Source organism: Drosophila takahashii, chromosome 3L, assembly GCF_030179915.1.
Source record: "Drosophila takahashii strain IR98-3 E-12201 chromosome 3L, DtakHiC1v2, whole genome shotgun sequence".
NCBI classification, from domain to species: domain Eukaryota; kingdom Metazoa; phylum Arthropoda; class Insecta; order Diptera; family Drosophilidae; genus Drosophila; species Drosophila takahashii.
The window spans coordinates 15313220-15332819 of NC_091680.1; the positions used below are offsets into that span (position 1 = coordinate 15313220).

Consider the following 19600-nt stretch of genomic DNA (forward strand, 5'->3'; position numbering starts at 1 on the left):
AAATAATCATGGGAAAAAAGCTGAGCCCCCAGAAGAACTACGACTCACCGCCTAAGTCATCAAAAGAAAATATCAAAAACTTCGGGGAGGGGGGTGGAGATCCGGAACCGAAGTCAAAGCAAATGAAAGCGTTGAGTGGAGATCTATTAGATGAAAGCAAAACCAAATTTAGATTGACGAGTTTTGTTAGGGACTTGTATTGTGATTGATCGATTAGCCATACATTTAGTTAAATACAGATATTTCTTATATTTACAACGTCAATGGTAGAATTATCTAACAAATTAAAGATATTTACTTCTTTATTCGCTCTGGTTGTCAATAAGTTTATATAGAGGTTGTTTCTTAACTTATATTATCTGCTATTAAGAAACTGTCCATCATGTTCAAAAATTACTGTTCAGCTTGTAAATATATTTAAGTTTACTATTGATATAACTCATTTCATTAGTTTAAATCTATAAGTTGCAAACTAAATTTACTTGGAATAAATTTAAGAAAATCGGAAACAGTAACATTAACTTATTCAAGCAAAGGAAAGAGCAGTTTTACATATAATTTCCGTAAGTCTTAATATGTAATTACTCCGAATGACTCATTGAACTAAGATTCGCACCTATGCATTTAAGCAAATACCATAGACTGGAAAGCATTTACGCTAGCCTATCAGAAGCACGACGATTATGAGTAACTTATTTGAAATCGGTGCGAAAGCCAATGGCAACTGTCTCCTTATCTGCCATTATCTATTGGAAGGGTTACATTGTCGGTGAAAACTTATAAAAAGCCAACTCGATCGATTACAATCTTAGTTCAGTTCGAACCTTAAAGCGTAACGATAGTTCTTGAAGTTTTATGAAAAGTTTTAAGTGTGGAGAGACCCATAATTTAAATATTGAATATTAAAAAGTGTAAAGTTTTTAAAGGTAAAATATTGTTCTTACAGCAAAAAGTAAGAGACGGACAAAAAGGTTAAAGAGAGAGGTTGGAAAAAACGGACTAGGTTCAAAAAAAAATATTGATAAAATAATTAAAATATTTATAACTATTTTCAACGTCTAAAAATCCTTCGATTAAAATTTACAGAGATCTTAACAATGGTCTCTAAATTCCAAATCACTTATAAAAGGGGATAAAAAAATTCTGATAATAAATAAGGAAAATCCCTATTGTTTATCGCAAATCGGCTTCAAGTAATTAATATCACAGGTACACAGCCAAAAATTTCCAGGAACCATTTCAAGTTTTCCATGATATTTGGGTGCTCCTGAGTAAAAGTCCCATACAATATTATTTTCCATCACCTACAGGTTCCGCGGTATACCTAAGAATACAAAAAACCGATGTTTTCCGACATTTTGAATTACGTGGCCAATATAAGTGGACTTACCTTTATTATTTTCGGTAGGACCTACTCTCAATACATCACGGCATTCCTAAAAAATAGTCCCCATTGTGAACCATTGCCCATGTCTTTGGAATTCGACGCCAAAGTTGAAAATCCCAAAATTGTAGAGATTTTTCTGATGTAAAAACAATTCTGAGGATTAAATCTTGAATGGAAGTAATTTTAACTATTCATTGTATCTATTGTTCATTGTATGATTTAATTTCGGTTTAAAGCGTTTTCATGAGGACATTTTATTGGATTTCTTATACTAATAAAAGCTATTTTTTGATTTCATTATCTACTCCTAAATGTTGTCAAATTTTGAATAAGTCATGGCAACCTCTAGAACTAAGAAACTAAAATACGTTCACTGAACATACATAGAAAAATGTAAATGTTTACTCCCATTCTGTAGGATGCCTTGACTTTTTTAAAATTTGACAACATTTAGGAGTAGATAATGAAATAAAAAAATCGGTTTTATTAGTATAATAAATCCAATAAAAAATATTCTCATGAAAACGCTTTAAACCGAAATTAATGCATACAATGAACAATAGATACAATGAAAAGTTAAAATTACTTCCATTCAAGATTTAATCCTCAGAATTGTTTTTACATCAGAAAAATCTCTACAATTTTGGGATTTTCAACTTTGGCGTCGAATTCCAAAGACATGGGCAATGGTTCACAATGGGGACTATTTTTTAGGAATGCCGTGATGTATTGAGAGTAGGTCCTACCGAAAATAATAAAGGTTAGTCCAATTATATAGGCCACGTAATTCAAAATGTCGACCAACACCGGTTTTTTGTATTCTTAGCTATATCGCGGAACATGTAGGTGATGGAAAATAATTTTGTATGGGACTTTTACTCAGGAGCACCCAAATATCATGGAAAACTTGAAATGGTTCGTGGAAATTTCACAAAGTTTAATTTTGTGTTCCTGTGTATAAAGTAAAGAAACGGTTCACTCGCAGTTGTTGAGGGAAAAGTGCAGGGTTGAGAAAATGCTTGCGATGCTTTGAGAAAATGTTGGAGAGGAAACCCAGTGTTTGAGCGAAATAAGAGTGCCGAAGACATTCGAACCCGCCCGAACGCAGTCGAACAAATTCCGACCAGTGAGATACGTTTGAGTCGCGAGATACGTTTGAGTCGTATCCATGAGATACGCTGTGAATTTTTCAACTCTGCTCTGCATCGCTGAGATACGTTTGAGTCGTTTTCGCGGCGTCAAATCGAGCAGACCTGTGTCGCTCCGTAGAGCGAGTTCCCCCGAATAAAAAAAGAATTATACGAAATTCCGCCTGTGTTAGGAGCAGAAAAAAGAATAATTTTAAACCAACATACACAATCAGTTAGTTTCCACCGACAGTCCGCAGAAGCCATTCGACGGCAACGGAACGGGAGCGCGATTGTCGGCAATCCGAAAGATAGCCAAATATTATTGTTCAGACACTCCGAGTAGAGGGCGTTGATAAAAGATCACCCAGACAACTGCAGACCGAGTGGAGTGTTGTTTTGAAATCAGTGAAATTCTGTGTGAAAAGTCGGTTGAATTGATTCGGAATAACTAAGAGTTCCCAGCGAATTTCACCAGCTGCAGTAACCGAAGTGGCTTACCGAACAAATCGAACCAAAACCAACGCCAATCGATCGATCGATCGTGTAAAAGGACTTTCGGTTTCGTTACGAGTGCGCGATAAAGCGACGGACTTGTGATTCTCCCCGGCAAAGAGGACTTTTTGCGGAATAAATCCAAAAAAAATAACAACTGTGGCAACAACAACAAAAACAAAAATACAACAGCAGACTGAGCATCGTCATAGATTTTGGCTCTCCTGAAGCAACAACAACTTCTGTCTGTGCCGTGCACTTGGTATATGTACTTAAGTATATACAATCTATATACACATACGCACCGAGATATATAAAACAAAAAACGATCGATTCTCGTGCCCGCGCGTGTGACTGTGTGCGTTTCCCATGTTGCATATATATATGCACAAAATATATATACATATATCTAGAGTCTAGAGCCGACTGTTGCGACGACTTTTTCTATATAATCGGCTAGTGAGCTAGTGAGCTATTGAGCAGCACGCAGACATCGAAAAGGTGCACAACTACACCCAACAGATGCGGGTATATATGCGTATTGCATATACTATATATCTAGCCAAAGCCAAAGTAGAAGTTATATATGCGTATAAGCTGAACGCGGCGCACTCTGCTCTGTTTTTTCTTTTATAATTACTTTTGTCTAAAATTAGAAGACGTGTGTGTTGTGTGTGCCCCGTCCGTGTATCCGTATCCGTGAGATACGCGTGAGTGTCCGCGTCTGCTATATCGCACATCATCATCATCATCACACATCGACCATCCGCCATCCGCCATCCGCCATCCACCATCATCATCATCTTCATCAGAGATCAGAGATCTGCGGCGGTGTGTGTGCCAGAAAAGACGACTCGTGAATCAGACTACGGCTGCGACTACGACTACGGCTATATAGACGAGAGATCGCGTATACGGCCAGACAAACATTATCGTATATCTCTTGGCGGCGAGGATTACAATTACAAGAGCACCGACAGCAAAAGCAACAGCAAAAGCAAAGGCAGCCGAAGCTAAAGCCGAATACGAATCGTATCCGAATATACGACGAATCCGCATCCGAACCCGAATCGAGACGATACGATACGATACGAAACGATCGCGCGCGTGAAAAACCTCGTGAAGAAAAGCGCTGCGAGAGAAACAGTGGGGGAAAAATCAAACGCCACGCGACCTTAGGCCCGTCCAATTGGGGGGGCGTGCAGCGGGGCGTGGCCGTGCGTCGACTCCTAGGCGATCGCTCAAGTGAAACGCGGCGAAATTCTGGGCAGATAACAAAAATGAGTCACCAAAAAAAGCAGCAGCAGCAACAGCAACAACAGCAAGAGCAGCAGCCACATCAAAAGCAACAGCAACAACCGAGTGCGGCCAAGTGTTCATAAATTAATGCTAGGCAAACAGTGTTGTGTTAGACCAGTCCGAAAGACACTATTCCCCTCTCTCTCCCCCTCGAACAGTCCGTCTCTCTCTCGCCCCTGCTGTCGCTCAAAATGCTACGAAACTATCGAAAGTATTTGCAGGATAAACGGAAATACGACAAGCCACAACGACGAGGCAGCGAAGGATACATTTGTCACGTTTAGGCAAATTGCAAGGACACGAAAAACCCCCCAGCAGCAGCAGCAACTCGCAGCAATACGCAGCAGCAGCAGCAGCAGCGGCAGCAACACGCAGCAGCAACACTCGCTATCGAGATTTTGTACATAAAGTCGGGGCAATAGCAACAACAACTTTGGAGGACGCCATGTATGCGCAACATTTGCGCAAATGGAGTCTAAAAACAAAAAAGCAACTAATGCCATTGATATTGCTAATTATCAGCTACATGTTGCTACTAAACACATGTGTATTGTCGTCGGCGACGACACAGCAGCAGCAGCAACAGCAGCAGCCAAGATTATGGGAAGGCAGTGCCGAAGCCGAAGAAAGCAGCTACTATATACCACTGAGTTCGGATAATGGCAGCGGGAGCAGTGAAAGCAGCAGCAGCAGCAACATCGACAACAATATCTTAAGTAGGCTGCTCAGCCTCACCAGCAATAGTCTTAGTAGCCGTAGCAATGTTAAGTTAGAGCCAGCAACAGTATTCGACGCCGGCAGCAGTTCAGCCGCTCAGCAGGAGCAACATGTTGCTGCCGCGCCAGAGCAGCAGCAGCAGCAGCAACACCAGCAGCTACAGCAGCAGCAGCAGTCAATGCAAAAAGTTCCAAATACGTTAATCAATAGTCAAATATATAATTTATTATACAATGGCATGCCCAGCGAGGCGGCGAGCAGTAAAATGCGTCGTCACATTCAACCATCACAATCGCAGCTGCAACACCAGCAGCAGCAGGAGAGTTTAGCACGAATGCCGAGCAACTTCAGCAGTCGGGCGGTACAGAGCTATCTAATAGAGTCCTACGAAGTGCCAGATAGCCAGTTTGATGGCCAGGCGCGAAGTCGGCGGGACGGTAGCAACACCAACGCCGGCCGACAGCAGCAGCAACATCGTCCCGGCCACCGGCAACAGTTGCAGCAGGACAAGCGCGATCATCGCCGCCAGCGGAAGGAACAGCGGAAGGAGCAACAGCATCAGCATCAACATCAGCACAAGAGCAACAACCACCAGCAGCAGCAGCGCAGGAAGCACCAGCGGAAGCATCGGGGTCACCAGCGATCCGATCGCTACTGCTCCGCCCGGGATCCCGCCCAGTTGGCCTATGCGGCGCCCACCGTCTTCCAGGGCGTCTTCAAGTCGATGTCTGCCGATCGGCGGGTCAACTTCTCGGCCACGATGAAGGTGCAGAAGGTGTACAAGCAGCAGCACGACCTCCAGCTGCCCACCCTGGTGCGATTGCAGTTCGCGTTGAGCAACGCCAGCGGCGAGTGCGACATCTACAGGGAGCGACTGCTGCCGCGCGGACTGCTCCGTTCCGGAAACGATCTGCAGCAGGCCTCGGATATATCCTACATGATGTTTGTCCAGCAGACCAATCCCGGCAACTTCACCATCCTCGGCCAGCCCATCAGAGTCACCCACTCGGTGGTGAAATCGGTCAAGATGGCTGTGAGCGAAAATTATGGTGAGTGGATTTCGATTTTAAACTTTCCAAGGGGGTTTATATAAGGGGTTACGATTTAAGAAGCTAGAAAAGAAAGACATGATATGGATTGTTGAATATTTTGAAGGTGGAACATATTAAGGTCTATAAAAAAATGTATTTGGGAAATTTCTTTTTAAACATTTTATGGAGGTTCCCTAAATATAAATCCCTAATTTTTAAAATTTCTTACAAATTTCCAATTTTATTCAAATGAAAATTAATATATTTTAAATTTAAAACTTACTGGTAATTTGTCTAAGGTTATCACCTGAAGCTTAAGTCTTTTTCTCTCGACCATTGAACCCATTTAGCTGGCTTGAAATCAAAAAAATATTGTTTTCAGCTATAAGATATGATACGAAAATCTCCTTAAATTGGCTCCCTTTCTCTCTCTTACAACCTTTCTTTCGGATTCCTCCCATTACCTTTCTCTCTCTCTGTCTCCCCGTTGCAGCTGCCTCTTTCTCCTCTTCTTGTTGTTGTTTAATGAAATTTAGCTGGCTTTTTTGCAGCTGAATTTCTTATTTGCCAACTTCACGCTCTGCTAATATTCACCAGACCGAAATAATTTTATGCAATACACTTACACACACAAACATGGCACACACACACACACACACTGGCAAACGTTGCGCATGCGCCTGTGCGATTGCAGTTTTTTTTTTTTGCAGGTCTAGGCCCTGGTCTTCTTTGGATTCTTCTACTGGATTCTTTTCTTTGTGCCCGGCTCAATTTGGTTGCCGGGCAACAAAAATGCTCACATCTAGAATTTATTATTGCTGCTGCTGCTGCTTATGCCGCTGTTGCTAGTTGCACATTTTAATTAAATTCGCATTAACTTTGCCCGCCGTTCCCGGGGTTCCGCGCTTCAGCCCTTCATCCCCCAAGAAGTGGGAAAAACTTTGAAAACTCATTTCTGTCCGACTTGGTCTTCTTAGCTCCAATGTGCAACTCACAACGTCATCGTCATCGTGGTTGTTGTTCTTGTTCTTCTTTTTGTTGATTTTATTATTGTTGTTGTCTGCATTCGACCTTTGCGGTTGGCAGACTCAACCCAACCCTACGTTCTTCTCCCACTGCTGTTGTTGTAATTATTCTTGCGTCGCGGTTCATGGAGTTTTGCGTCTGTAATGCGACTAAGTGCGATCACCCGGCCCCGCCCCTCGCCGCCTCCCCCGCCTTTCTTTGCTTTTGCTTCGCTTTTGCCTTGCTTTTCTCTTCATTCTCTTAAAGAAAGGGTATTTTAATAATGGTTCGAAAATGGAGAAGACCTTACATTAAAGTTATAAACATTCATGTTATTTTAAAAGAATAAATTTCTTTGGAGTTTTTAATTGTATTTAATTAAACCTATACCTATACTATAAATTTTTAGACCCTCTACAAGAGCATTTAAACTTCGGTTAACCAAAATTAACTTCCTTTCTTTTTATTTATTTGGCTTTGTTGCTGTTGTCTTTATTGTCTTCTCCCTCTTGGATTTTGTGCTTTGTTTCATCGCGGGCGCAATTAGATTTTTAATTCATTTTCTCTCTCCACTTTGCTCCTTAGCTGCTGTTTCAGCTTCTGGCTCTTCCGTCATGGCTCTCGCACACGCGGAGTGGGAGGAGAGAAAGAAAACCCCCCGGTATTCCCAAGATCCCCCGAGATATACATACATGCATATATCCCCCTCAGAAGACCCAACTCTTTTCGAACCGAAATCAGCTGCAATCAGCTGTTCTCTCGCGCTTTGTCTTTTTGGGTTTATTATCTGGTGTTTATTTACTTTCTGCACTCGCTTCCTTCTCTCTCTTTTCTCCGGCCCCACAGACCTCATCAATGGAACACATATAGCATTAACAGGATATTTACTTTCTGCCCCGACTGATTTATTTTGACTGCGAACGCAGCAAATGCTTGGGAATCGATCGATTCGCAATTGGGTAGTATGTTCGAATGTGCATATACTTATAAAAAAGCGATTACTCATCGAAATGCATACTAATCAATCCACCCACACAGCCGCAGACCGAAATCTGTCAACTCCTTTCACTTTGCCAATTTCTTCTTCGCTGGCCAAAGCCAAAAGCCAAAAAGCTGGCCAATTTGCATATCGGGCCATAAAGCCTGAAGATCGTCAGCCGGATCGTTAAAATCTTCAGCCCCAATCAAAGCCCCGAAATGGAATCAAATCGTGGAGATCAATCAAAATCTGACTCGGATCGGATCGGTTATTTTGCAACCTGAAAATAGACTGAAAATAGAAGCGAGGCGAAGGGGCCAAAGCAGGGATTTATTATTCATACGCCCCGTGTGACGACGCAGCTCGCGCTCTCTGCCTGAAACCAATTAAAATGCCTTCGAACCTGACTGAATCGGTAGTATCATGAATTAACTGGTCGCATTTTATGCCCAATTTACACCCACGCCGTGAACGTCAGTCAGCCACCAAGTAAAAAAAAAAAGAGTGTGACTTGAATATGCGAAAAAAATGAGGCAGGGAAAAAACAAAGAAGAGGCCATGTGAAAAATAAATAAAAGTCACATCTTTTGTATTTAGCTGCGGGGCTACTACGGTTTACGGTTTGTTCTTCAGTCTCCAGTCTTTAGCTGTGGTTGCTATTGTTGCTGCTGAGGTGTTAAGTAAATTAGCTGCTCATAAAACATGATTTGATCTGGCAGAAGTCCGAGTCGAAGCAGAATCATCGGCTTGGCTCCCGATGTTTGTTGATTGTTTGTTTGTTTGTTTCTGGCTTTTGGCTTCTCCGAAAGCGGAGACAAACTGGCAGTGGCTGACACAATATTAATTATACGACATACTAAAAATATATCTAACATTATATAATTATTTGTCACTTGTGCTGCACGCAGCATTGAATATTAATTTTTATTCTGCGGTCTCTATTTTGTCACCTTGCCAAAGCACTAATAATCTCGAAAAGATTTTTCATTGAGAAAAGCAATACCCGGTGTTCTGTAGTTCTACAGTTCCACAGTTCTATAGCTCTGTAGTTGGAAACACCGCAGAGAACCTTGACTGCTGGGATTCCATTACCCTAGCTCGACATGGATAACCTGCGACTTGGGTTTCGGTTTCTCTTCTGGGTTCTCCACTCCGGTTGCACTTGTTAGAAAAGTGGGAAATGTATTGTGTTGTGTTGTGTGTTGTTTTGTGTTTGGCAAGCGATTACAAAACGAAAGAAAACAGAAACAGAAAGAAAACGCCAGAGCGGAAAATGCTTTTCAGCAGCATAGCGACACAGCGCAGTTCGCATATTTAGGTCAACGCCTACGAGTGGAAGCGACAAACTTACCCAACGGCACCCACAATTCATCATTTCCCAGCTCATCTCGTCTCATCTTTTTGGTCTTTGGGGGTGTCTGGTCGGTCTACCTGGTCATAAGATTTTCCACGTCGGTGGGTGGGGGCGGGCTGCTCATTTAGCGTCACGCCAGAGAAGAGACAACTTTTCGTTAGTTTCTGTCTGTGATGGCTCTTGTTGATTTTTCCTCTTTTTTTATTATTTTTTTTTTATTTTTTGGTAATTAAGTATGAATGGCGGCGCTAGACGACGAACCTTGGTTCGTTTAGGTAGTAAGTGTAAAGGGGGTTGACTCGGATCTCTGACCAACCCAGCCCAGCCCCGCCCCCTTTGCGATTCCTCAGTATTCAAGTGCACTCAAAAAAAACTATATTAGCAAAAGAAGCATTTGTATTCTCAAGATATTATTAGAAACTGACAAAAGAGTGGCAAAAATAAATGCTTGAAACAAATAATTAAACAACACCAAGTTTTTACAATAATATTTATTGTTTCATGTTTTTTTACCTCTTTATGGACGAAACTTATTTCAAAATATTTTTTTTTTAAATCCTAGGTAATGGTAAAAAAAAGTATTTTTAAAATCTAGGAAAATACTTTGGAAAATAAATGTTCCAATTATAGATTTTCCCAAGTCTCTCAGCTATTTAGAACATTTCCCGAGCATGGGGGCGATTCTTGCCAGAGGCACTCTCATTATTTAGGGCCACTTATGGGCTCTTTTTTGCCAAGTGTAGGGGCCCCTTGGGACTTGGCTGGCGGGCCGTTTGGCATGCGGGAAATAGAAAATTATAACGAAATGAAATTTTCAAATGGCATGCCATGTTTCCTTGCCTTGCCTCGCGACTCGACTCGCTTGCCTCGTTTATGAGTTTTATGCTATTTCTGGCCGCGCCGACAGCAGAGCAGCAACATCGGCCACAACGGCAAAAGCAGCAACATCACGCAGCTGAAAGCCATTCGAGAGTAGGAAGACATCTTGGCCGCCATAGGCTTGCCAAAAAACAAAACGCACCGAAACACCGAAGCCCCCCTGAAAAAGTAAATTCGGAAAATAAACCAGCGAGAAAATCCCTCTGCTCGTTAGCCCTGCCTGCAATTTGCATTTCAGTTGCAGCAGTGGGATACTTGTTTTTTTTTCGGCGCTAATGGAGCAATCTTGGCCAGATAGAAAGCAACAAAAAAAACGGAACCAGGCGATCAATGGAGCTCCTCTGTTCCGATCCATCCACGTCCACTCGAGCACTCGCAGCGGATGTGACATAATCTGATTGCCGGCTGCATTGATACTCGTAAGCCGAAATGGATAAACCGAATGGCATTCATAAGGTCTCTCAGTGGACCCATCAATGGGTCCAGATCTGTGTCGGCGCGATATCAAAGGCCCCCTCAGGTGGCGCTTCCTCAAGCAGTTGATCTATATAATGGGACCAAGGCGAATTTCGGATGCCCTACTCAGCCATAAAAAGTATAAACAATAACCCAAACTAGTTAGAAATTATCATAGAACAAATCCTCTTTAAACCTACAGTCATTAAACTTTGTTTTCTATTTATAATTTTCTATATATAGTCAGTATAGGGGGTATACTTTTTTTTTTGCCTCAATTAGCCATTCAGCATTTGCGTTAATTTTCGCGGCACTTGCGGCACATTCCAAAATACCAAAAACAAAACGCCATTCGTAAAAAGATAAATGATAAGAGATGTTTTCGGACCGACTAATTGTTTTGCCGGGCTGTTAATTTCTGCCCGCATAATCGCACTGCCCTCGGCCACCTTCTGCTCCACAAAAACAAAAAAGCGCTTCAACAGTTGCGCACGCGGCCAAGATTAATGGCTAAGAAAGAGTCGGCGACCAAGCAACCGACCAAGCGACCGACCAAAGATAGATATTGAAATTGATTGATATTTGAAAAATCATTTCGGTTCGCCAGAGCTTGGACTCATTATTAGTTTCCCATGGATCATTTTCACAGCTAATGGTTCGGCTTGGGAGCACGAGCTTCCCAGCAAGTCGCATACCAAATTTTTTTTCGGCTGCGAAGTCAATTCAATTTGCGTTGGCGGCTCCAACGCTTTGAACTTTGAACAGTAAAACGGTGGGAGGAGTTGGCCAAAATGTTTTCCCACTAGGTTTTTGAGATTTCACCCGCGGAGAAACTAGGCAAGTCCACTGGCCAAGTGAAACACGAGTTCAAGATTGCTATCCCTATGCCTATGCCTGCACTCCACTGTCCTTTCCCTTCATTTCCTCGACTGGCTATCTTAATTACGCATTAATTACATCAAACATTAATAATTCCACATGCCAGCCGAGCGGCTGCTCATCTATCTACTTCAGTGGCAGCAACACCTCCTCGATCTCGGGATCTGTGGATCGGGTTCGGGTATCAAGGCGGGCTCCTCCTCTGTATCTGTATATTAAACTCTGTCACCCCCTGCCCATCTACCATCTGCAGCGCCCTGCATCAAATTGCAAGCCATCCTGGTCGTCGTCGAGTCGGATCTTTGGATCGTTGGATGGCTGCTTCTCCAGATCGGTGGATCGCTCTGTCTGCCTTCTGAATTCGCTTTTGCCAGCTCTCGCGATGGCAAGTTGAGAAATTTGCCTTTGATATCGACCACATGTGTGCACAGCAAATAAAAACTGGGTACAAGGTCGAGTGTATATAGATTAATTCGATAGAATAATTAACACATTTTCAAATATAAAATATAAGAACAATTCAGTTAGCAATAAAAATATTGTATTATTTTTACTTACCCTTTCAAAATAACTGCCAACAAATAATTATAATATTTGTTTTCTGAGCTAGTTTTTAAAAAACATGAATTTTTTAGTTATTACAAAATATTTATTTCTCAAACACATTTGGACTTAGTGTTTTCTACTTAAAATCAAAAGATCCCGTTTTCCTCTGTGTAAATATGCAGCCAGTTCTGGATCCTCCGAATTCCCCAGACCTCGACTTCTGCCCCCCGTCGCTGTGGGGCCATATTTTCTTTTTAGCTGACGATTTAGTCCATTTCCCGCTCATAATCGCATGAAGTTGTTTGCCTCCGCTGAATGGCTTAATCCGCCATCGATGCGACTGTGTTGACTCAATAATGCCCTAACAACTCTTTTAAGCAGTTTATTGGAAGCGCTGTAAGAAGTTGGCAGCCATTTCACTTACCTGCGTGGGAAAATCGACTAATCTGAGACCGCCCCGAGGAGTCAGGTTCTATTTTATGTTAGTGGCACACAGGTAACACAGGAAAGGCCACATGTCTGGCCGGAAATTCCCTGTTGACCCCCGACCTTATGACGAATTCCTGGTCACTTGGTCACTTGGCGTGAGCAGATCGGGATTTTCCAGCGCTTAGCAACGGAAATTCCAGGGCACAAATGTGGCCGCTGGCCCTCAAAACTGATACTGATGTACATAAATGTGTTTTATTGGCGGAAGCAGCCACATTCTCATCCACAAATTGCATCCAATCTGCAGTCGTTTTTCAGTTTCAGTCCTCTCTGCCCCCTGCGAATTTCCGCCGGCCGGCAAGGTGACCGTGTGTGCTAAAACAAAATTTTTATATCGAAATTGCCGCCGGTCAACGCGCGCGCCTGCCCAATGGCCACTTTAACCACGTTTCAGCGCGTGTTGGCCTTTTTGGTTCCCAAGCTTTGTTTGGCCCACACAGACACTCCACCACTACCAGCAAACTCACTAACACAGAGCCCCTTTCGGACAAGTTGGAGTTGCATTTTTAGCAGCATTTTTGTGCGGCATTTTATTCGTCGCCGCTGGCTACAAATTTGTGGCTGCTGTGGCAGCAGCAGGCTTCTCGACTCCGACTCTCCACTACCACTGCCACCGGTTGGCCACCAAACTCCGAACACCGAACACCAGGCAGCAACTCCAGCCTCTCGGCTTCACCTTGTGCCCCAAAAGCTATTTAAATGGTATTTAAATGTGTCTAAAAGTAATTTTTTTGCGCATTTAATTCGCATTTTTTGCCCGCCGAGTATTTGGCAAAGCACTTAACGACATTTATGAGTATATTTCATTAAAAATGAAAACAGCAGCGAGTGCCTGACATAATGCGTCATAATTGAGGCGGGTTTTTGTTCACCTTTTTGCATTGTTGATGGTCAAACGCGTTGCAAGAATTCACTTGACAGGCTGTTTGGTTGGCAACGATGGAATCTAAGGGGGTTAATTAAATATAATTTTGTTATTTTTACATTTTTGTACACTTTATCGACTTATATTAACATTAAAAATCCTTTTATTAATTAAAAAAAAATGGAATCTAAGGGGGTTAATTAAATATAATTTTATTATTTTTACATTTTTGTACACTTTATCGACTTATATTAACATTAAAAATCCTTTTATTAATTTAAAAAAAAATACATTTGAATAAAGTTTTAAAGTTCAAAGTTAAAACATAACTCAGTATATGTGAATTTGTGTAGTAAAATCCAGCAAATGGGTTGCACCTTATAGCTGATGTTGCATGTTCGGCCAGAATTCAAAATGTTTCTGGGCTGGCGCAAAATATTTTCACACACACGAAAATGATTTCAACTTGCCACCAGCAACCATAATAACAGCTAACAGCGGCAACAAGTGGCCAGGTAGTCGCTGCATGCCACACACAGCAAACAAACAGCAACTGTTTTTGCTGCCGCTGCTGCTGCTGCAATTGCTGCTGCCTCCTGCAACAAAGAAGGCAACTAGAAACCATCCAATGGCCACCAGCAGCAATAGCAATAGCAACAGCAGCACAGCATCGCCACATGCTTGACCAGCCGACGAGACCAAAGCGAGCGCATAAAGCATAAAAAGCGCAGAGCCACAAGAAGTTGCAAGTCGAAAAAGTCATTATATGCGACAACCAAGTCGTCGATATTGGCAGCGACGCCAGCAGCACACAGAGAGAAAATTAAAGTGATTTCATGATTTTACATTCGATTTTAAAAGTAGTCTTGTAAAAATGTTTAAAATTGTTTTCCTTTTCTAAGAGTTTGTGATCTTAAAATTTAAAGCATACCATTTTTAAACTGAAAAAAAAAATCTCTAGAAGTGGTTGAACATGAACCTACATTTTTGTTAATATTAAAATTATTCACTTATTTTATAAAAATTATATGGTAAATATTAGTTCAAGTACATCAAATAATTTTTAAATTAATTGAAAAAATATACCAAAAAAATTGGGAGACGGCAGTGGGATTTGAACTTACGTACAAATCTAGATTCTTGTTTATTGCTCTTGTATCTTATTACTTCTCTAGTTTTTTTCGGTGCAACAACAAACGGCGACTTTGGCTTTGGCTGCGACACATTTGCTTAAATAGCAACAGCAACAGTTGCTGCCGCTGTTTGTTGCTTGTTTGGGTGCTGCGGCAGCTACAGTAACAACAACAGCAGTGCCCATTTTTTTTATTGCCGCAGTTGGAAAATGCAAGGCGGACGCAAAGCCGAACGCGAACGCAAAGGCGAACGGGGGTATCTTGGATTTCCAGTTTTCGGTTCCCACAATGCAAAATTAGGTACGAAGCGTCGTCCCCATGACGTAATTAGCATAGAGCAGTCGTTGTTGTTGCCGTTGTCGGGAGCCCATAAAGCGTATTTACCGCACAACGCGCCAGACGCACTGCATCTGGAATTGTGGGAATGGAGCAGGAGGAGGGGGTGGGGCTGGGAGAGGGGTCAGGTGGTCAGGTGAGCCATTGCCATTGCGCATGTGTGGCGGCGGCGGCGGCGGGAGAAGGTGGAGCAGCAGCTGGACGAGGACGTTGCCATAACTCATATATGTGGCCTGCTCGCCGGCAATTGTCGTGGCAGTCGGGGCCAGAAATAAAAACATTTCGTTTAACGATCTTTATCGATGCGATTATTGATTGTGTGTTCATGGCTGTGACTCGGCTGTTGTTGTTGCTGTTGCCTGTGCAACATGTTGCTGGTGCAGCAGCAACATTGCGCTGTTAACATGCAATGTTTGGTTATAATTTTTAGATGCAACATAGGGATTTATCACTGCGCATACCATTGATTAATTTTGTCACTACTAAATTCTAAAACTAATTATTTTACTAACTTGATAAATATTTACTTAAATTGTTAAATTTATCTGTGAAAATAATAAGGATTATCAAACAAAAATTTAATCACTCAGAAATCTTTATTATTAGATAATTGCACTAACAATTTCTATACCCAACAATTTGGTTTATCTTTGTAGATAGCAGATACCAGATCCCCAAGTTCCCTAACTCCACCTCGTTATTCTCGCCGAGCAGCTTTCAATTATTAGATTAACTTGAAGGCAGCTCGGCAGCAGGTTGCAAGCTCATCTCAGTTCATTTTCACCTGGCCTTCTAGCACCGCTCGCCCCTCTCTCCTCATTTGAAATTCTTGGCATACTTTGGCTGACAGCCGGGCAATTGTCGGCCAACCGAGTGCTCCTTCCTTGGCCGCTGCCTCCTGCTCCTGCCTCCTGCCAACCACTTATTACGTAATTATTTAGCCACAGCAGCAGAACCGGCAGAAGCGGCAGAAGCTGCATCGCCCTGGGCACGTGTTGCCAACTGACTGGGCACCTGTTTCACCCGATCCTCAGCCTCAGTCTCTGAGTCTCTCAGCTATTTATGCTATAATTTCTGGCATGCAGCCGCAGCAGCAGCAACATCAATTCAATTTGCATGCAATGCCCTCCAGCTGCCCGATCATCCGAGTTGGGATCTGATAAGCCGTCGCCTTTGATTGGGAATTTGTGGCCAGAGCACATGCATAAGTAAGGCAAAGGCAGCGATCTTAAGTACCAGCCAATTTAGTTGCAGTCGAACGGACACGTGCCCATCGCCAGCGTCTTTGGCTCTGCCTCCATATCCAGTCGGTTGGGAAAATATTGCGGCAGTAAACAGTTAACGGCATTGATAACTGTTTCACGCTCTTGGGTTCGCAATTAAGCCGGATGGCATAGAAACTTTTGATCGTTTCATAGACCATAAAGTTGGCTCGACACGCTCTCACCCGACAAAACCGTCAAACGAAGACGACACCTGGGCAACAGGCAACAGTGCGTATGAGCAATGCATTCAAAAATATTTAGGAAAAACTATTTCAAGAAAATGTACAACAAATAAATATAAACCATTTTAACATTTTCCTTTTGTTGCCATAAAAAAAAATTACCTTTATGAAAATATAAAAATTTTTGCACCATTTTGGAATACCAATTTGGCAAATTTTTCTTGCTTTTATGTTTTTGTCTTGTCAAATTAAAAATTCTTGAATATCATAATGATAAAAATCCTATAACTTGAATGTGTTAAATGTGCACCTGAAGAAGAATTTATAGTATTTATTTTTCCCATTAAAAACCTAGCATCTGAAATGCCAACTTGAGTTTCAGAACCATTATTTTTCGCTCGCTCATTGATCGCGTTTGACCAAGCCAAGATTTTCCAAACAATTTTCGTTTGTTTATTTATTTCGACATTAGTTAATGCGTTTATAATGCGCAAAGGAAGCACGGCGGCCAGAAAGAGCAACAATGAGCACGGCATTTTTGTGTTTTGTGCGCTGCTGCTGTTGGCGCCTGCTAAACAATTGAGGGGCAATTCCCACGCTGCGTATGAAATAAATTCCCCAGCTGAAATTGTGCGCACAACTCTTTACATTTTAATGATGCCACCGCGCACTGGGCGAAACTTAAAAAGCAGCCGCGATTCGCTGCCGAGTCATTTACTTGTTGTCGAGCGCCCCATTATAAATCTACTAGCCAGCCTATGACAGTTTTCTTTTTGTTATTGTTTTTGTTTCTGTTTCGCCTTTTGCCTTACTTGCTTCGGTTTCTATATCATTTTTTATGTTATTTCTTGTTGGCACAAGAAACAAAATCAGAAAATCACACCAAAATGTGGTTTCTGGGGGCCATTGCTCGACCGGCTGACGCCTGACATGACTGCAAATGAGCGATTCAAAATGTGGGAGACGAAATCGGAATCAGATAACCATATAGCCTTATAGCCGGACTCCGAAAGTGAGAGCGGTGCGATATGTGGGTGCTGCCGGCGAGAGATCGAAAGATTCATACGCCAAAAGTTTCTTATCGCAACGACTATCATTCGCAGATAAATTTCCAAGAAATGTGCGAACTTTACGCCCATGACGTGGTTATGTTTCGGATGCTTCTTCCTGATAAAGAACCCACTGAGTAATGCTGACTACCTAGACATACTTATTTTTGGCGAAAAGTAGTTCCCCTATTGGTAAAAATAGGTATTTCCCTAGAACATCCACTTATCAAGCTATCAAGTGCGGAAGCTAAAACATTGAGGGCAATTTAGTAAATTATTATCATAAATTACTTAACCAGAAGTAAATGAAGTTTATTTCAGAGATTAGAAAAGATTTTTGAGAAGGAAATGTTATAGCGACGAGATAACTAACCATAAAATATTTAAAATATTAGTAGACCCCTTCTGCACCCTTTTCCAATAAGGAAATCAGCTTTTGGCTATAAAACCTGATGTTTTCAATTTAAATTTAATGAAGTTACAATTATTTTTCAGTTAAACAGATGGTAGTTGGCTAGCTCACCTCGTTATTTATTGACAACGAGTGTCGCGTAATGATCGTAATTTTTGATGATAACCAAAGGTGCCTTCTGTTTATTCCCGCCTTTAAAAGCACCTCCGAACTCCGAGTAACTTATTTTCCCCGATCTGCACTCGATCGCGGAACGATTACCCGATGTGAAGTGGCCACTTTCGAGCGGCGATTACCCAGCAGCCATCGACTACCGGGTTGAAGTTGCTCTTGTTGCAGTTGCAGCTGCAGCTGTTGGTGCTGCTGCTGCAGTTGATGTTGCCAGACGCAACGCATCTTTATTTAGACACAAAAATGTTGCTGTTTCGCGCTTTTCACCAAATGCGCTCGCCGATCCACATTATTATGCAAAGAGGGTTGCACTATTTACCCAAAAATGGCCGTGGCTAATGATGATGATTGGCCGGCAAAAGGAGAAGAAGAAGAGCGAAGCGGAGTTGCACTTGGCAGTGGCAGCAACAATAACAGCAGCAGCAGCAACAACAACCGACAACGACAACTTGTTGCTGCCGTGCAGCAATCTTGGTGCTGCGTTTGTTTATATGTCATTGGCAATTAGTTATTGTATTTATTGTTTACGGCACTCTGCTTTGCTACCTGTAAAATGGAAAATGCATTTAAATATTTTGGTACATTTTGGCTATTTTTGGGCTTTACTTTTCCAGAGAACTTGCTTTAGATCGATGATATATGGTAGATGCGCAGTGGAAAACTAAAAATTAATTAAATTCCCTAGACCAAAAGAGACAGAGAGAGAAAAGTTTTCACATGACGAAATGTTTATTTGAAATCTTTCATGTTTCATAAATTTATGTGCAATTTATTTTTAAACAACAACCGTCGACGGCGCGACGACAACGTCTGACAAGTCGAAAAGGAGAGAAAGACCCTGATGGCATCCCCGTCCCCTTTAAGCATTCTCCCTCTAGACACAAAAGTGTGCCTAATTAGAGCTGCAACAACCAGAAGAGAAGATCTTTCCGTGGCGCCAAGTTTGTTGGTTAAGCACTAGAAAAGGAAAGCGAGACATATGGATGAGGATGACGATGAGTATGAGTATGAAAAGCGGGGAGCGAAGAGATCAAAGGGCCGCGATTTTCTTTGGCGCCCTGTCGGCCTCGATTGCGAAAAACCAAAAAAACAAGGGGGAAAAAACGAGAAAATTAAATCAAAGGGCAGTAGCCACTCACCTGGATTTTCCCATTCCCCCCAAAATCAATCAGTGATTTAGCCTTTATACCAATGATAATTACAGGTGTTACAGGAGTACATAAACAACCATCTCTCGGGGGTGTCGTTATCAAAAAAGATCTCTCTCTTGGGGGGGTTGGAAAGTCTGGAGAGTCTGCAGAGTCTTCGGAGTCTGGGGAACTGATATGAAAGCAATTAGCAGCAGCGACTTGGCAACCAGCTGGCTTTTTTCCACAGAATTTGTCAAGCTGTGACTTTGATCTGCGGAAATGTTCGGCAGCAACAACTTTGAATTTGATTTGAAAATGCAGCCGCACCTCCACCCAAAATACAGAAAAAAACGTGGAGAAAAAACCGAAAACAAGCAGCAGCAGCAGCAGCAGGGTCTTTTCTTATTTATAGCC

At 42.1% G+C, this 19600-nt stretch overlaps 1 protein-coding gene across 6 annotated transcripts in view; it reads left to right on the forward strand.

The window, feature by feature from the left end:
• Positions 1–907: 907 nt before the first annotated feature.
• The window catches only part of vn (membrane-bound neuregulin protein vein), a 36015-nt gene continuing 17322 nt past the window's right edge, over positions 908–19600 (forward strand). For 5 of the 6 annotated variants that reach the window (XM_070215132.1, XM_070215133.1, XM_070215131.1 and 2 more), the window contains exon 1: positions 2626–6074. In XM_070215132.1, the coding sequence (XP_070071233.1) occupies positions 4754–6074 (1321 nt within the window). In that variant the 5' untranslated portion in view covers positions 2626–4753. Of the gene's footprint in view, positions 927–2625; positions 6075–19600 lie in introns of those variants that run through there. The other variant, XM_017156955.3, reaches the window with a different exon arrangement.